Source organism: Sorex araneus, chromosome 5 (assembly GCF_027595985.1).
Source record: "Sorex araneus isolate mSorAra2 chromosome 5, mSorAra2.pri, whole genome shotgun sequence".
NCBI classification, from domain to species: Eukaryota; Metazoa; Chordata; class Mammalia; order Eulipotyphla; family Soricidae; genus Sorex; species Sorex araneus.
In genome coordinates, this window is record NC_073306.1 from 209,443,761 (window position 1) to 209,461,641 (window position 17,881).

Consider the following 17,881-nt stretch of genomic DNA (forward strand, 5'->3'; position numbering starts at 1 on the left):
CTGTGATTTCTACAGAGGTATTTGTTGGGAAGAATTCTTGATTAAAAAGAAAAGAATGCACGAAAACTCTGAAACAAAGAAACTTCGCCCGCTGTTTAGGTCAAAGTGCTGCCTTTTAATGTGCAGATGTCGTGTAAATCCAAGGGGAATCTAAAAATACTTCTTAAGGAATAACAACTTCAGGTAGGCGATGGTGAGGAAGATGACGATCATGCAGGCCAAGGCCACGTGGTTCTGCCACAGGCCCCAGGGGGAGATGTCGATGCCCTGTTTCTCCAGAAAGTCCTCGCCCGTGCATCTGAAACGCAGCAGAGGGGGGTCACGGACTCTGCCCAGCACACCCCCCGGCTCCCGAGCTTAGGATGCCACGCCACCCGGCCTGTCGTGGGTGCCCCCTGACAAGGAGAGCAAACAGCGGGCAGGTCCCCACGCCCCTGCAGACACTGTGGAAGCAACCGGCAACGGGGAGGCCGTCGGCGTGTGCAGGCGGCCGATCCAGGCCCAACCTGAGTCAGCCAGAAGTGGTCTGAGCACTGAGTCCTGAGCACTGCCGGGTGAGGCTCCCCAACCCAACCCACACGCCAGAAGTCCCCTTGAAGGGGCTCGGCGAGCAATGAACAGAGAAGAAGCATCTGTCCAGCTTCAGGGCAAGTGGGGAGGAACGTTCCCTAAGAACGGACAGATGGGCCAGAAACAGCCAGAGGGGCCGGCCCGCCCCGCACTCACGTCGCGAAGCCGCACGTTTCGTTGACGGTGCTGTTCAGGCCCGGGCAGAAGTCCTGTCCCAGGAACTCGTTATGCTGCAGCGCCTGTGAGACACGAGAGGGGACGCGTCACTACTCGCCCGCAAGGTCAGAAACTGCCCCGGGAACCCGCACGCCCGGGGCTGGAGCCATAGCACGGCGGGGAGGGCGTCTGCCTCGCACGCAGCCGACCCGGGCTCGATTCCCAGCACCCCACAGGGTCCCCCGAGCACCACCAGGGGTAATTCCTGAGTGCAGAGCCAGGAGGGACCCCTGAGCATCGCCGGGTGGGACCCAAAAAGGAAAAAAAAAAAAAAAGGCGAAATAATTTGCAGGACCGCACCCCGAGCTTTCGCCTTCCTTAGGATTCCTGAAAGCAAACTAAGGTTCAGGCCCACAGAGTCACACCAAAGCAAGAGAGATGCTGCCCTCGGGCTCCTCATACAAAGCAAGTCGTTAGCCAGGAGGGCGCCTCAGGCCTGGCCACAGCCCTGGCCACAGCCCTGGCCACACGCCCTTCAGCGGACAAGTGCCTTCAATCAACCTTACTCATTAAAAGTAGCAGCTGTGGGCCGGAGCAATAGTGCCGCAGGTAGGGTGTTGGCCTTGACCCCACTTCGCTCCCCAGCATCCCATAGGGTCTCCTGAGCACCGCCAGGGATGACCCCGAGCGCAGAGCCAAGAGTGACACCTGAGCACTGCCAGGTGTGGCCCACAACTAAGAATAAATAAATAAAACTAAAAAAGTAGCAATGCCTTGTATTGTTCTTGTTTCTACCCAAACTAGCAATAATTCCTGGCGGGCCAGATATTCGGTAACTCGAGTTTTCTCTGGGACTCGGGATTTGTTCTCTTTACAAAGTGGACAGCGCTGTGTCTCGTGGTCACGCCTCTCTCCCAACTTCCCTTTTGGAACGTACGCACCCTAAGCCTCGCGCTGATCTCTCCAAGGCCCAAACACACGCTAGCGCTTTCATCACCTCGGCAGCCTTCCTCCTCCCAACCCTGCACGCCCCCAAGGGTCACCCTCAACTCCCTCAAATGTGACCCTTCACCTCCTTCAAAGGTGACCCTTCACCTCCCTCAGACCAGCCCCAGGAGGCGATTCTCTGGGCGCTGCCAGGACCCGTGGGAAATTCTCTCCACCAGGGGCCAGGAACGTGCGCGCGCTGAGGAGCCGGTTTCGACTGTTTCCCAGCAGAGACGCCCTGGGTGGTCGGAGGCGAGGGCGGGAAACTCACCGCGTAGCCATAGCGAGGGATGCTCAAGTACTGAATCCATGACAGCCACGGCACCACGGTCCTGAGGTTCACCAGGAGCCCGGAGAAGATCTGAAAGGAGCCACGAGAGCAGCGATGGCGTGAGTCAGAGCCCGGCGGCAGCCGGCACCAAGGAGACCCCCCGGGATTCCCGGAGACCCCCCCGGGATTCTCTAAGGCCCCTCCCAGGCTGGGGCCCGGCTCTCCGGGCGGGTTGCTGGGCGCAGTCTCTCACAGCCTTTTACTGCGTTCCTGACCTCAGAAATGTCTGAAAGTTAAAACTTTAAAAAAAAAAGGTGGAGTGTGGGGGTAAGCAAAGGTCTGGTTTTGGAAACTGCAGTCTGCCCAAGGTTTGCTCTGTGTCCCCGGAGAAACAGCCCCTGGAGTTGGCGTGTGAGGGACCAGAGCAGGGGGCAGCAGGGGGACACTCGTCCTGCACCCAAGGACCCCGGTCTGGTGGCAGAAGCACGCAGGGCTCTGGGGTGGCCGGGAGTGAGGCCAGAGCACGGCCACAAGGGGTGGGAAGGAGCTGGGTCAAGGGCCCTAGGGGGCAGCTGGGGAGGGGAGGGAAACGGCGGGGGGTTGTTTTGCTTTTTTGGGTCCCACCTGGCGATGCTCAGGGGTTCCTTCTGACTCTGCACCCAGGAATTACCCCTGGCGGTGCTGGGGGACCCTATGGGATGCTGGGAATCGAACCCGGGTCGGCCGCGTGCAAGGCAAATGCCCTCCCCACTGTGCTATCGCTCCGGTCCCTGTCACAATTATATCATGAGCCACTTTGGCAATAACGGTGTTTCTGATGAAACTCAAGTTAACATAAAATAAAATCCAAAGGCTGTGAGCAAGAACAGCAGGGGAGCTGGGGGGCGCCCGGGCCAGCAGGACCGGCCTCCTCGGCGCTCCGGCTCCCCGGCAGTGGACGCCGCCCTGGTGAGGGCGGCGGCGTCGAGCACCTCAGGGCAGAGCGCCCCACTCACCATCATGAAGACGAAGGAGATGGTCATGAGCAGCGTGGCGATGGACACGACGCTCTGGCCGGCCGCGATGGCCAGCGCCATGGAGCTGGCCGCGTAGGCCACCATTATCAGGGTGAACATCATGATGAAGAAGGACGCGGCCACCGGCTTCAGCCCTGAGTCAACGGGAGGGGGAGGGTCAGCAGGCACTGGCCAGGCACGCACAGGGGACAGACGGGAGGTCCGGGTCCGGCCACCACCCGCGTGGCCCCCTCCCACCCCGGGCGGAGTCCAGGGCACACACACTGGCCAGGCGAGGGCCCTGCTCCCTCGGCTGTGACGTCCAAGGGTCCCTAGAGCCACGGCGGAGGCTGCGGTCAGCACAGCACACCCCGGGCCGAGTGGCCAGGGCTGCTGTCTGGGGGCCACACCGGGCAGTGCTCAGGGCTCACTCCTGGTGGGGGTCAGGGAACCCGACGGGGTGCCAAGGGCAGAACCCAGGTCAGCGGCGAGCAAGGCAAGCGCACGCCCCGCTGGACTGTCCCTCCGGCCCCTCGTGTGTTGCTGATGACCCAACACCCCCAGATCACAGCCTCACGGGGACCCTCTGCCCACCCCCTTGTGCGCCTGTAAGTACACAAAGGACACTGCGTGGCCCCGTGTGCTGCTTGGGCACAGGCCCTGCCATGCGGGCGGGAGACTCTCGGGAGCTCGCCGGGCTCTCTGAAAGGGACGGAAGAACCGAACCCGGGTCGGCCGCGTGCAAGGCAAACGCCCTCCCCACTGTGCTATCGCTCCAGTAAGTCTGTAACTGCATCTCACAGCAATTCATTAAAAAATGTAGTTAGGGGCTGGGCTGGAGCGATAGCACAGTGGGTAGGGCATTTGCCTTGTATGCGGCCAACCCGGGTTCGATTCCCAGCATCCCATATGGTCCCCTGAGCACCACCAGGGGTGACTCCTGAGTGCAGAGCCAGGAGTAACCCCTGTGCATTGCCAGGTGTGACCCAAAAAGAAAAAAAGTATATATTTTTATATATAAATATTTATTATATTCTATATAAATATATATTTATAAACACAAATATAAATATATTTATCTATAATTCTATATTTATATTCTAAATTTTATATTTATATTTATATTCTAAATTTTATATTTATAAAAAATACCTGTATATATTAAGATATATACAGGTATTTTTTTAAAGCAGCAGCCCTGGCTCCTCCCCGTCCCCCACCCCTCACCCCTTGCCCCCCGCCCCTCCCCCGCCGCTCACCCAGCAGGAAGTAGGTGATGCAGGTGAAGATGATGCTGGGCAGCATGCGCATGGGCAGCAGGTCCGACAGCAGCTTCCCGAAGAAGTAGGACGAGACGCGGTAGTAGCCGCTGATGTACTCGTGTCTGCAAGGCCAGGCCCGAGTCAGCCCCGGCCCCCGCCCGCCCGCCCGCCCGCGCCCCCAGGAGAGACACTCACTCACATGAAGAGCTTCTTCTCCACCACGAAGAGCTCCACGGCGGACACGCTGCTGAAGCACTGGTTGGTGGTGAGGAAGAAGAGCACCCCGGCCCTGCGGGAGGACGGAGAGCGGCTGCCGTCAGGGCAGGGCTGGGCTAGGAGGGGGGCGCTGGCTGTGCGGCCGGGCCACGGGGTCAGAGCCCTCGAGCCAGGGACGCTGACGCCGGGTCAGGCTTTGTTTCTGGACCACCCCTGGGTGCTCCCTCTGCGCTCAGGGATCTCTCCCTGCCGGGGCAAGAGGCACGCGGGGACCGAGTGAGGTCTCGGGGGGGGGAACCGAGGGCAGGCGTCCGCCCCGCTGAGTGACCGCCGGGCCCCAGGAAAGCCCAGACTCTGTCGCCGTGCAGGACAGAGCCCGGCTCCGGAATGCGGGTGCATCTCTGCACCGTCGCCGGGCTGGGGTTCCGCTCAAGAACCCGGACAGGACTCGGGCCGAGACGGTACTGGTCGCCTTCGAAGTTAACCGACAATTCCTGAGTGACGGTCCTGACTGTGACCAGAGAAAGTGGCCGAGCAGAGCCTGTGGAGGTGAAAGAAGCTCCACGAGGGGCCGGAGCAATAGCACAGCGGGGAGGGCGTTTGCCTTGCACACGGCCGACCCGGGTTCGATTCCCAGCATCCCATAGGATCCCCTGAGCACCGCCAGGAGTGATTCCTGAGCACAGTGCCAGGAGTAACCCCTGAGCATCACCAGGTGTAACCCAACAGAAAAAAAAAAAAAGAAGCTCAAGAATATAATTAAAGGTATTTTTAAAAAGGACAAAATGAGAGGCTGGAGCAATAGCAAGGCAGGTAGGGTGTTTCCCTTCCACGCAGCTGATCAGGGTTTGATCCCCAGCATCCCACATGGTCCTTCAAGCCCCGTCAGGAGTGATGCCTGAGCACAGAGCCAGGAGTAACCCCGAGCACTGCCAGGTGTGCCCCACAAACGAGAAATAAAAAATTTAAGAGGGCAAAATGGTACTTACTTTTAGGCAGTAAGAGAACCATTGACCCTGTTTCCGTCAGTAAGACAACTGAGGTTATTTGGGGGAGGGGTTGAAGTGGGTGTTCCCGGGGCTGTAACCCTGAGCCCCCGCCCCGCCCTCAACACAGAGTCTGGCCCCTAGCCCTGGAAACATCTCTCGGACCCAACAGCTGCGAGTTAAGGAGGAATAGCGCTCAGTTCATTTACACTTAGGTGGAAAGATGGATTTTATGAAAGGGGGTTTGGGCCCCAAACTAAACACACACACATGAATATTCTGTTGTTGTTGTTTCTGGGTCACACCCGGTGATGCACAGGGGTTACTCCTGGCTCTGCACTCAGGAATCACTCCTGGCGGTGCTCAGGGGACCATATGGGATGCTGGGAATCGAACCCGGGTCAGTCGTGTGCAAGGCAAATGCCCTACCCGCTGTGCTATCGCTCCAGCCTCACACACACATGAATATTTTTAAGGACAAAACCCGAAGTTTAAAACCCAACGCACGAGCTCCACAGGTGAAACGGCGGAAGCCCTCTTCTCTGTCTTGTTCTGGGGCCGCACCCGGCCGTGCCGGAGAGTGGGCCCGGGTTGGCCGTGGGCTGGTACACAGCCTACCCGCTGTGCGGCTGCTCTGGCCCCGTACTCCAGTCTCTCTTCTAGAGAGTTCTACCAAGAGCACAGGAGCCCCCGTGTGCAGCTGCTCCTCTCCCCGCTGAGCACAGGCTCCCCTGGGGGGTACAGAGGGGGCTCCCACCACGGCCCAGGCTGGGGGGACGCGCATGGCCCCTCAAAGGCTCACACCCTCGTCTCCCAGCTGCCTGGACAGTCTCGAGGCTCGGGGAAAGGAGCCGGGGGACCCGCCAGGGCAGGGGAATGCGGGTCCGCAGGGGAACAGGCATGCACACTTCCTGCTGGCCTCAGTGTCCAGACGCCAGGATCGATCCAACCCAAGTGGCGCCACCTCAGGCTGCCCGACGGGGTGGCGTCGGGGCCCTGGCTCGGGCAGGGAGCCTTCACGGGGCACCGTGAGGAAGGGCTCGGGGCCAGCCCACGGCCACCCTGAGAGCCCAGCAGTGCGAGCGCTCGTGCCCCGACGGTCACCATCGACAGTGATCTGCGGGCTGTTGACTAACGGGAGCACCATTGCACAACGTCGTGAGCATTGCAGGGGTGTGTCCGTATAGATCACGCTCCCCGCCAGAACCCGAGGCCACGCTCGCGAGGGGCCTTGACGTCCGGGCTCCCTCGGCCATCCTGCCAATCATTAATCTGCTCCTACAGCCGGAAAGCCTTGCTTTTGCTTAATTTTGCTCTTTCATCTGATGGCAAACATCTCTCGGGGCAAATCATGACCTGATCCAGGTAAAGTGAAACAAGCGCAGGTTATACAACAGGCACTCGGTCCCATCTCCTGCCCCAGCACACATTTTAAAACTTTCTGGGGCTGGAGCGATAGTACAGTGGGGAGGGTACTTGCCTCGACGCGGCCGACCCAGGATCAAAGCCTGGCACCCCAGAGGGTCCCCTGAGCACCCCGGGTGTGATTCCCAAGTGCAGAGAGAGCCAGGAGGAAGCCTTGAGCACTGCTAGGTGTGCCCAACTCCATTTTTTTTTAATTACTTTTAAACTTTCAATTATCAAGAGCGAGAAAAAGAAATAGCAGAAAAAATTACAAATATCATCTATATAATGGCATGATTTCCAGAACACATAAAGAAGTCTTACAGCTCAACAATTTAAGAAGATCCTGGGGGGGCTGGAGTGATAGCACAGCGGGTAGGGCGTTTGCCTTGCACACGGCCGACCCGGGTTCGATTCCCAGCATCCCATATGGTCCCCTGAGCACCGCCAGGGGTAATTCCTGAGTGCAGAGCCAGGAGTAACCCCTGTGCATCACCGGTGTGACCCAAAAAGCAAAAAAAAAAAGAAGATCCTGGGACCGGAGCAATAGTGCAGCGGGGAGGGCGTTGGGGCGTTGGCCTTGCACGCAACAGACCCGGGTTCAATCTCCAGCATCCCATAGGGCAACCCCCCCACCCCGCCCGCCCACCCAACACCGCCAGGAGTAATTCCTGAGTTCAGAGCCAGGAGTTAAGCCCTGAGCATCGCCAGGCGTGACCCAAAAAGCAAAATAAATAAAGTAGCTGCTCTTTAAAAAAAAAAAAAAAAGGACCCAATTACAAACACATTAAGGGCTTGAATAGACATTTCTCCAAAGACTATAAATAAGTTGCCGATAAGACCAGAAACAGAAACTACACCATGCTAATCAAGGTGGCGGCCATAAAGGAAAAATAAAACCTAGTAAAAAAACCAGTGCTGGCAGAGTTGCAGAGAAACCGTGCATTCAGGTCTGACGGTGATGCCGGAGTAGGCAGATGGTCACCGGGGGCTCTGGGGCTTGCCTGAGGCCGGGTGGGGTCTGAGCAGCCCTGCAGTCTGGGCTGAGGGGGGGCCTTTCGCCCTGGCTGGCCCAGTGTCACAGGGAGCATTTCTGGGGGGGATCAATACAAAAACTAAGCTAAGTGCAACACAAAGTAAGTAAAATGAAAGAAAGGCGGTAGAGACAGAATGGCAGGGGGGCACCGGCCTTTCACCAGTCTCCCCTGGGTTCAGTCCCTGGCAAAGAGTCCCCTGAGCACCACCAGGAGTGATCCCTGAGCATTGCAGGGTGTGCTCCTCCCCCCAAAAAATTTTTTTGTGTTTGTCATTAGGGGCCACCTCTGGTGATGCTCAGGGGTTACGCTGACTCTGTGCTCAGGGATCCCTCCTAGCGGGCCCGGGGCACCCTCTGGAGTGCCGGGAGCGAACCCAGGTGGGCCACATGCAAAGCAAACACCCTCCCCACTGTACTATCTGCCCAGCTCCCCCAAACAAACAACAATGTCTTAAAACTCAAAAGAATGATCAAGTGATCCCATAATTCCACTCCTGGTGACATGCCCGAGAGAATTTACCTGTCTGTTTATTTTTAATAACTGGGGGCGAGGAACCAAGGGTGAGATTTGATTGTATTATTTGAGAAGGGGGCTGAGAGACGCCTAGTAGTCTTTGGGGGCTATTCCCGGCCCCCTGCTCAGGAGCAAGCCTGATGGTGCCGGGGCACTGTCAGTGGTACCCGTGTGGACCGGGGCAGGCACCGCCAGGCAAGCGCTCACCCCCCGTACTATCTCTCTGACGCCCAAAGAGCTCAAGGCAGAGGCTCCAAACATCTCTATGCGGAAACCCGTATTCAGAGCAGCCACGCTGGGAGCCCGGGGAGACCCCGTGGGCGGGCCCAGGACGGAGAGACACGCCCTGGCCCTACACTGGCCCTTCCTGAAACGAAAGGGATTCCGACTTGCCTTAACAGAGCCGGTCCTGAGGGTCTGGTGAAAAGGGAACAAATCAGTGACCGAAGCTCAGCGACCGGCACCCTGGGAACACTCAAACGGCAGAATCGGGGCTCCCGGGGGGCCAAGGAGAGGAGGAATGCGCTCCACTGGGCACAGGACACGGGTCTGGGCAGAGCTCTGGGTTTGGACGCTAGTGACCAGACAGCATGATTCCCCATAATGCCCTGACCTGGGGACAGGAAGCTGCTTCAAGCTGGGGTGTGTGTGTGTGTGAGTGTGTGTGTGAGTGTGAGTGTGAGTGTGTGAGTATGTGTGTGTGTGTGTGTGTGTGAAAATTAACACTTCCATTCAGCTCTCAGTTCCAAGCTGGTGTGTGTGTGTGTGTGTGTGTGTGTGTGTGTGTGTGTGTGTGTGAAAATTAACACTTCCATTCAACTCTCAGTTCACCACTCAATTTTTCCTGTACTGCTCGAATTCTTCACTGACTCCTATTGGTTATGATCCACGTAGCACCTGCTCAAATGCCTCTGTACAGGGTTCAGGACTTGCTTTTTATTTTTATTTTTTTTCCTTTTTGGGTCACACCCAGAGATGCTCAGGGGTTACTCCTGGCTCATGCACTCAGGATTTACTCTTGGCGGTGCTCGGGGGACCCTATGGGATGCTGGGAATCGAATCCGGGTCGGCCGCGTGCAAGGCTAACGCCCGCCCCGCTGTGCTATCACTCCAGCCCCTCAGGACTTGCTGTATTTCGCCTGTGGGTCCCATTGCTGTGGAGCTGTGCTCAGGGAAGGACACCGGAAGCTTCAGGTTTTTTTTTTTTTTGGCTTTTGGGCCACACCCAGGGATGCTCAGGGTTTATTTACTCCTGGCTTTGCACTCAGGACCCCTCCCGTGGTGCTCGGGGACCCCATGGGATGCTGAAGATCAAACCTGTGCGGGGCAATGCCCTCCCCGCTGGACTCTCCCTCCGGCACCAGCAGGAGGCAAGTTCTCAACGGAGTCTCCCAGGCTTGAGGAGAAGGCGCGCACGCCCGCTGGACCCAGGCACCAGGCACTCACCTATTCTGGATTCCCGCCTGGTCGTTCTTCAGATCATAGAAAATGGCCCCGACGACCAGCCCCAGGATGATGGTCACGATGATCTTTCCAAACAAAAGAGAGACGAGAATTTCTGTTAGTGGTGAGGAGCATCACCCACTTCTGTCTGGCTGCTCAGTGTCTCCACCAGACCCAACGCCCCTGCCGAGTGCCCGCCAGGACGTAGAACAGCGCCAGGATCCACACAGTGACTCCATCCCGTTCCCAAAGCCGGTGGAAAGGACAATTGGGTTGTGTCTTAGGAAAACAGAGCACAGCTGAGCTTCCTGCCCAGGACGCGGGCCCGGCCCCCTCCATCCAGCTGGGGGTCCCGGGACTGGGGGACGCGTCTCAAAGGGCAGGGCCGGGCACGCGTCCGGCAAAGCAGCTCGGGCCATGAAAGCGAGGTGGCCCCGCCTCGGGGCTGCGAACCCTACGCCGGAGCTCGCGGGAAAACAGGATATCTTTGCTCTCAGCATTCACCGCGCGTAAAAACAAATAAGTCTTGAAGAGCACACAGAGAAAAGTCACAACAATGGGATTTCACACGCAGAGGAAGCAGGGGCGAGGCGCGGCAAAAGCGCTCTGTCACTGCCGCCCAAATCCGGGGCTGAGACTCTGTCCAGAGGCCCCGCACACCCCCTCCCTGCAGTTCCCGCCTCAGCCGCCATAGCACGGAGCTGCCCGTGTCCACAGGGCTGGCCTGCCTCAGCCTGCCCCGCCTACTTTAGGGTCCCTGAAAAGAGGATCAGACGTCGCTACGGTTCACTTGCGGACACAGCTTTGGGACTAGGGGTCATCAGACGCTAACGCTTACCTGGGGGAACTCTGCGTACGCTTCTTTCGTGCCGTATTAAACAAAGACAAGAATCGGTCATCCAAAGAGAAGAAAGGAGGAGCTGGAGCGATAGCACAGCGGGGAGGGCGTTTGCCTTGCATGCAGCCGACCCGGATTCAATTCCCAGGATCCCATATGGTCCTCCGAGCACCGCCAGGGGTAATTCCTGAGTGTAGAGTCAGGGGTAACCCCTGTGCATTGCCAGGTGTGACCCAAAAAGCAAAAAAAAAAAAAAAAAAAAGGAAGGGCCAGGGAGGGCGCTTGCCCTCGTCCAGCAGGGAGGGCGCTTGCCTTGCATGCTCCTGACCTAGGTTCGATCCCTGGCATCCCATATGGTCCCCTAAGCCCCGCCAGGGGTGATCCCTAAGCACAGAGCCATGATTCAGCCCTGAGCACTGCAGAGTGTGGCCCCAAATAAAAAAAAAAAAAAAAAAAAGGAACAAAGGCTAAGGAACATGACAGACCAAAATAAAATTGTTTTGGTCCAGGCAGCAGGTCCAGGCCATCAAAACCACGTGACACGCTTGAGGACGCTTTGGGCCAGAAAGAAACCAAAGTGGAAAGTGGGGTCATCTTTGGTGAAAGGTAAGCTTGTGAGCACTGGCGTCTGGCACACGAGGGCCCGAGGCCCCGAAAGCTTGCCTGGCTGGGGCCAGAGATACAGAACTGGGTTAAGGTGACTTGTAACTGCCCGACGTGGCTGACCGAGGTCCAGTTCCTGCCATCACAGGGCCCAGCACAGAGCCAGGCAAGAGCCCAGTGCAAACCCCACCCAAATAACCCCCAAATCATCTTGCCACAAGACAGAAATGCGCTGCCAGGGTGTCTGGGTGACTCCTGGGACACGCTGTACTCAGCAGACCAGCGGCCACAGTAAGTGACCACCCCACAAACACGCACGCAGGCGCACAGACGCGGGTCTGCTCTCTCACCACTCGGAGGATGTTTGGGGGCCAGAGAAAGAACTCGACAGGGCAGAGCGCGTGGCCTGGGGCGGGTGGACAGGGCTCAGCACACCCTCCCGGCCCTCGACACCTTCCCGGCCCTGTCAGGAGCCGCCCGGGGGGGGGGGGGGGCACAGGGCGTGGCCCCAAACCAAGTTTAAAGAAATATTTTGACTTTCTGAACTGGAAACTTCACATGTTTGTTTTCAAACTTGATATCTAACTCAAAGAGACTGTCGGTATGATCATGAGGGGGCTCCCCAGGGCTCCCCCAAACTGTGAATGGCTAAGGAAAGTCAAACACACCAACGAAATAATCTACTCTGGGGGCTGGAGCCATAGTACAACAGCTTGTCTTGAACACAGCTGACCTGGGCTCGATTCCCAGCATCCCATAGGGTCCCCCGAGCACCACCAGGAGTAATTCCTGAGTGCAGAGCCAGGAGTAACCCCTGAGTAACCCCTGAGCATTGCCAGGTGTGACAAAAAGAAGGAAAAAAAAAAAGAAAGAATCTACTCTGTGACTCTGACGGTCTCGTATCACAACTCAATGGACACCTATGTGATGCTCTTCGGTACTAAGGAAGATTGTTTAAAAACAATTAAACTACATGTGGCACAACAGAGCAAAAGTTCTCCATACCTAAACTGTTTTGAATAAAAGGGGAGAGGAGAAAGGAAAAAAAGTCTGAATATATTATTCTGGTTTTGCTCAAATGCACTTGCCAACATTTTCTCAAGGTCAGTTCCAAGAGGTGTACGTAGCACTAAGAAAAATGACCCATGGCCAGATGCTAAATATCATCATGGAAATGAGAAAGCCCAAAGATAGGGTTTTCCAAATTGCCATACTCCAAAACCCTTTGGCACATTAAATGAACGCAAATTCTCATGGCAAGTCTACCAAGTGCAACCTTTGGTTAACGGCAGAAGTCAAGTGTAAGCGTGCAGACGACCAGCTCAAACCTACGCACCTCTACGGACTGTAGAGAAAAGACTTAGCAGCAGAAAATAATCGTTTTTCCTTTTGTTTGCGTTTGTGCCATACCCAGGGATGATCAGGGTTACTCCTGACCCTCACACAGGAATTACGAACCATATGGGATGCCAGGGACCTAACCCAGGTCGGTAGCATGCAAGGCAAGTGTCCAACCTACTGTACTCCTGCTCCAGCCCTCAGCAGGAAGTAACAAAACATAACAGTCGTGCCACATTCAGATACTGAGAGAGAAATAAATGCCATACCCAGAAGATCAAAGACCCCAAGCCAGTGGTCGAGTTCCCACAGTTGTTATGTACGACTGCCCTTTTTCATGGATTTGTTTTTTCTTTTTCCAAGAGCTAAGAATAGTTTTTATCGTTTTTGTTTGGTTGGTTTTGGGTCACACCCAGTGGTGTTCAGCGGTTACTCCTGGCTCTGCCCTCAGGCATTGGTCTTGGCGGTGCTTGGGGGACCATCAGGGATGCCGGGGATTCAAAACCCAGGGTGGTCAATGCCGGATCAACACCATACCTGTCGCACTATCTCTCTAGCCCATCTTTTTTTTTTTCCTTTTGGGTCACACCCGGCGATGCACAGGGGTTACTCCTGGTTCTACACTCAGGAATTACTCCTGGCGGTGCTCAGGGGACCATATGGGATGCTGGGATTCGAACCCGGGTTGGCCGCGTGCAAGACAAAGGCCCTCCCCACTGTGCTATCGCTCCAGCCCCTAGCCCATCTTTTTAATACTAGAGAAAAACCAAAAACGCACAGAAGACCATTTCTATGAATCCCAGCAGATTTATAGGAAGCTCAGGAGTAGAGCCTGAGGATTACATGTCACTGAGATGCAGTTATTTATGCACTCGTGAACAGCTCTCCCAGCTACATGGCACGAGACCACCTGACCTCAGCCGACACGCCAGTCCTGGTAAATCTGAACAGAAGCCATCCCGAAGCAGGCACCCGGGCATGTGCAAGGCTCCGCCTCCGTGCTGTGTGACCCGGAAGCTTCTTCCTGGGCAACTGAGTCCACCGAGGAGTGCCAGGCCGGACACCTGCCTCAGGAACAGGCCTCCCAGCAGAACGAATCGTGTCCGTCAAGCACCTCTCCCCAGTCACGCCCCGCCCCGGAGAGCCACGCATGTAACCTGGACCGGCGCTGGGCCTGGGTAAGGCGCTTGCCGAGGCAAGAGAAATCGAAGGGGTTCTGCAAATAACCAAAGCTACATCGACGACACGCAAGAACCAAACTCCAGGGGCCGGAGAGGCGTGGGAGAGCAGCCAAGGTGTTTCCCATATGGCTCTCCGAGCACCGCCAGGGGTGATTCCCGAGAGCAGCGCCAGGAGTGACGCCAGGTGTGGCCCCAAACAGACAGACAGACAGACAGAGCCAACGGCAGCCCGTCTCCTCACTCTCAAACTTGACTGGCCTAAGCCGACTGACTCGCTGAATGCCTGTCCTCTACAATAAACACGGCCTGGGACAGATCAACACGCACAGGAGCACCCGCCGGCTGAGGGGAGCACCCCACAGAACCAAAGGGGTTGGGAGCAACGAGCTCCACTGAACCCGGGACACAGTGCTCAGGGTCAACCCCCAGAGGTCACGGTCCTGAGCGTGAGGGTGTCACAGCAACACACCGGCCTTCGGCTGCTCCCGGAAAGTCAGGCGTGTTTCGGGGACACGGGCAAGGACAGGGCGAGGAAGGGGACCCGGGAATCTGCGTGGCAGAGACTGAAGAGGAACAACCCGAACCAGTCGCAGCGGAGAATACCCATGACTCCTGGAGTCAGCCGCCACCTCGAGAGGGACGGCCTTGCCTGCCCGCGGCAGCCAGCTTCCCGCACCCAGAGCTCACTCGGAGCTGGGCGCCCCCAAGGGGACGGTCCCTAGCAGACCCTCGTCCTCGCCCTGCCCCATCTGCAGCTGGGATGCGCTCACCGCCCTCGGAGGCAAGAGCAACCAGGAGAGGAGAACTGTCCAGAGAACTCTGCTCACCAAGGGGGACAGAGAGAGAGAGAGAGAGAATGTGTGTATGTGTGTGTGTGTGTGTGTGTGTGTGTGTGGCGGAGTGTGTGTGTATTTTTGAGTGTGTGAGTGTATGTATGTGTATGTGAGTGTGTGTGTGGTGGAGTGTGTGTGTGTATGTGTGTGGTGGTGGTCGTGTGTGTGTGTGGTAGTGTGTGAGTGTGTGTATATGTCTGGCGGTGGAGTGTGTATATATGAGTGTGTGTGTGTGAGTGCGTATGTGTGTGCAGTGGTGCTGGCGTATGTGTGTGGTGGAGTGTGTGTTTGTGTGTATGTGTATGAATGTGTATGTGGTGGTGTGTGTGTGGTAGATTGTGTGTATATGAGTGTGAGTGTGTATGTGTGTGTGGTGGTGCTGTTATGCGTGTGGTGTGTGTATATGAGTGTGTATGCATGTGTGGATTGTATGTGAGTGTGTGTGGTGGTGCTGGTGTGTATGGTGGAGTGTGTATGTATGTGAATGTGTATGTAGTGGTGTGTGTGGTGGATTGTGTGTATATGAGTGTGTGTGTGGTGGTGCTGGTATGTGTGGGAGTGTGTTTGTGTGTATGTGTGTGAATGTGCATGTGGTGGTGTGTGTGGTGGATTGTGTGTATGAGTGTGTATGTGTGTGTGTGGTGGAGTGTGTGTGTGTGTGTGTGTGTGTGCGAACGCGCACGCGCGAGTGCTGAGAACGGCGTGGAGGGTGTGGTGTGGGGGGCGGCCGGGGTGGGCACCTGTGCGATGGAGGCCTGGGGGTTGCCCAGCAGGTTCTTGAAGGAGCGGCTGGAGACCCAGCGGAGCTGGTGGCAGAAGGAGGTGGCGTAGGCGGCGTCCCTGTGCTCCGCGCCCTTCTTCCTCCTCTGCTGGCCCCCGGCCAGCTGCTGCAGCTCGGCCTGCGTCTGCCTGAAGAAGCCGGAGCCGGTGTAGAAGGCGGCCAGCTTCTCGATGCGGGGGGCGTCCTTCTCGGGGGGCTCGTCCGCGGCCTCGGCTGGGGGGGCAGAGAGGGGTTTGCACCGTGCCCCCCGACCAGAGACCCCGCGTAAAGAACCGTCCACCGCGGCCCCCGGCACGAGGCCCCCGGCCCGCCCCCCTGACTCGAGAGCACCGGGCCCTTCCCCGCGGTCGACTGGGACTCTCTCTGCTTTGTCTCTGCGGGTTCGGCCTTTGTGCTCAGCTGTGCGCAGGGCCCGGACGGGACTCGGGCCTGCCCGGGTTGCCCTGAGCAGGCGGGCCGAGCACTCACGGCCGACCCACCCCTCCCGTCCCTGCTGCTACCTTCCAGCACCACGTCCAGCCGTGCGGGGCGGGCGGGCGGGCGGGGGGGGGCCGGGGGCCCTGACCCGGCTCCTTACCAGAGAGAGTCACCGCCCCGGCAGGACAGTCTGCCCGTGCCCCTGTGCCAACTGCCAGGTTTCCTTTTTCAGAATCTCCGAGGAACAATGAGCACATTTGATTTTTTTTGTTTTATTTGTTGTTTCCGGAGACTGGTGGGACTTGCTGTGACTGTTTTGGGCCTATCCAGTACTCCACGGGGAGCTTGCCAGGCTCTGCCGTGCGGGCGGGATACTCTCGGTAGCCTGCCAGGCTCTCCGAGAGGGCAGAGGAATCGAACCCGGGTCGGCTGCATGCAAGGCAAATGCCCTACCACTGTGCTAATGCTCCAGCCCCACAGCAGTGCTCAGGGCTAACTCCTGGCGGGCTCGGGGACCACATGGGGTGCCAGGGATCAAACCTGGGTCGGCCACACACAAGGCAAAGTCCTACCCACTGGGCTATAGCTCAGGTCCCCGAACGCGAGTCAAAATGGACACCGATGGGGCTGGAGCGATAGCACAGCGGGGAGGGCATTTGCCTGGCACGCGGCTGACCCGGGTTCGATTCCCAGCATCCCACAGGGTCCCCTGAGCACCACCAGGAGTAATTCCTGAGTGCAGAGGCAGGACTAACCCCTGTGCATTGCCGAGTGTGACCCAAAAAGCAATAAATAAATAAATTAAATTAAATGGACACTGAGAGCCAGAGCGATAGTACAGCGGGCGGGGTACCACTTGCTTTGCACACGGCCGACCTGGGTTCGATCCCTGGCACCCGACAGGGTCCCGAGGGCCACCAGGAGTAACACTTAAGCGCAGAGACAGAAGTTAGCCCTGAGCATCCCCAAACCTTCTGGTACTCAGAACAAACAAAAACTAAAAGACATACAGTGGACGCCGAGAACTGTGACTGCTCGATAATCAGTGCTCGTTTATAAATTAAATCGGAAGCACCGCAGGCAACACAATCTGAGGACGGGTGCTCCGGATGGAACGTTCATGTACCCCTGCCCCAGGGACGGGCTCAACCCCGCTGTCCACTGCAGCGGCACCGAGGGAGGGTGGCCACGGGGCAGGTCCAGCAAGCGGGGCCTGGACAGACACGACGCCTGCTGGCGTCTGGCCCTGACCTCTGGAGCAGACCACGGCCGGCGCTCCGAGACCAGTGCTCTCCCCTGGGCTCTCCGCGTCCACGCACCTGGGCCGCCGTCCTCGTCCCTGTTGAGCACCACGGCGGATGAGTCCCCGTTGATGACGTCCAGGAAGAAGTCCGCGGGGTTATTGTAGGACTCGCAGTGGTAGCCTGCGGGAGGGGGCCGGCGGGAGAGACAGGGGCTCACTCTCGGGCCTCGGGGCCGGGGGACAGAGCGGCCACTAGGCCTGCACTTCCTCCCCTTCCCGCCTCGCTGACCCACCCTGCCTCGTCTCCCTCGGACCATTGCCGCCGACGTTCCAGCCGGGGGGAGACGCGACCCACAGCCCCTCACGGCCCTACGCTAGCCCCGTGTCTGCTGCCACAGCGCACACGACCCGGCAGGGCAGGTGGCTTTCTCACGCATCTAAGGAGGGGCTGGAGCGGAAGCACAGCGGGGAGGGCTTTGCCTTGCACGCGGCCGACCTGGGTTCGATTCCCAGCATCCCCTATGGTTCCCCGAGCACCACCAGGAGTGATTCCTGAGTGCAGAGCCAGGAGGAACCCCTGAGCATCACCAGGTGTGACCCAAAAAGGGGAAAAAAAATATCTAACTATAGGGCTGGAGCGATAGCACAGCAGGTAGGGCGTTTGCCTTGCACGCAGCAGACCCGGGTTCGAGTCCCAGAGTCCCATATGGTCCCCTGAGCACCGCCAGGGGTGATTCCTGAGTGCAGAGCCAGGAGTAACCCCTGTGCATCGCTGGGTGTGACCCAAAAAGCAAAAAAAAAAAAAAA

At 57.7% G+C, this 17,881-nt stretch overlaps 1 protein-coding gene across 3 annotated transcripts in view; it reads right to left on the reverse strand.

Annotated features, from left to right (window-relative positions):
- Positions 1 to 94: 94 nt before the first annotated feature.
- Positions 95 to 17,881, reverse strand: part of ABCG2 (ATP binding cassette subfamily G member 2 (Junior blood group)) — a 124,387-nt gene continuing 106,600 nt past the window's right edge. For all 3 annotated transcript variants that reach the window (XM_055140298.1, XM_055140296.1, XM_055140299.1), the window contains exons 8-16: positions 17,151 to 17,255; positions 15,374 to 15,627; positions 9,844 to 9,926; positions 4,441 to 4,530; positions 4,239 to 4,363; positions 2,980 to 3,134; positions 1,985 to 2,074; positions 727 to 809; positions 95 to 298 (exon numbers count right to left, since the gene is read on the reverse strand). In XM_055140298.1, the coding sequence (XP_054996273.1) occupies positions 151 to 298; positions 727 to 809; positions 1,985 to 2,074; positions 2,980 to 3,134; positions 4,239 to 4,363; positions 4,441 to 4,530; positions 9,844 to 9,926; positions 15,374 to 15,627; positions 17,151 to 17,255 (1,133 nt within the window). In that variant the 3' untranslated portion in view covers positions 95 to 150. The remainder of the gene's footprint in view (positions 299 to 726; positions 810 to 1,984; positions 2,075 to 2,979; positions 3,135 to 4,238; positions 4,364 to 4,440; positions 4,531 to 9,843; positions 9,927 to 15,373; positions 15,628 to 17,150; positions 17,256 to 17,881) is intronic.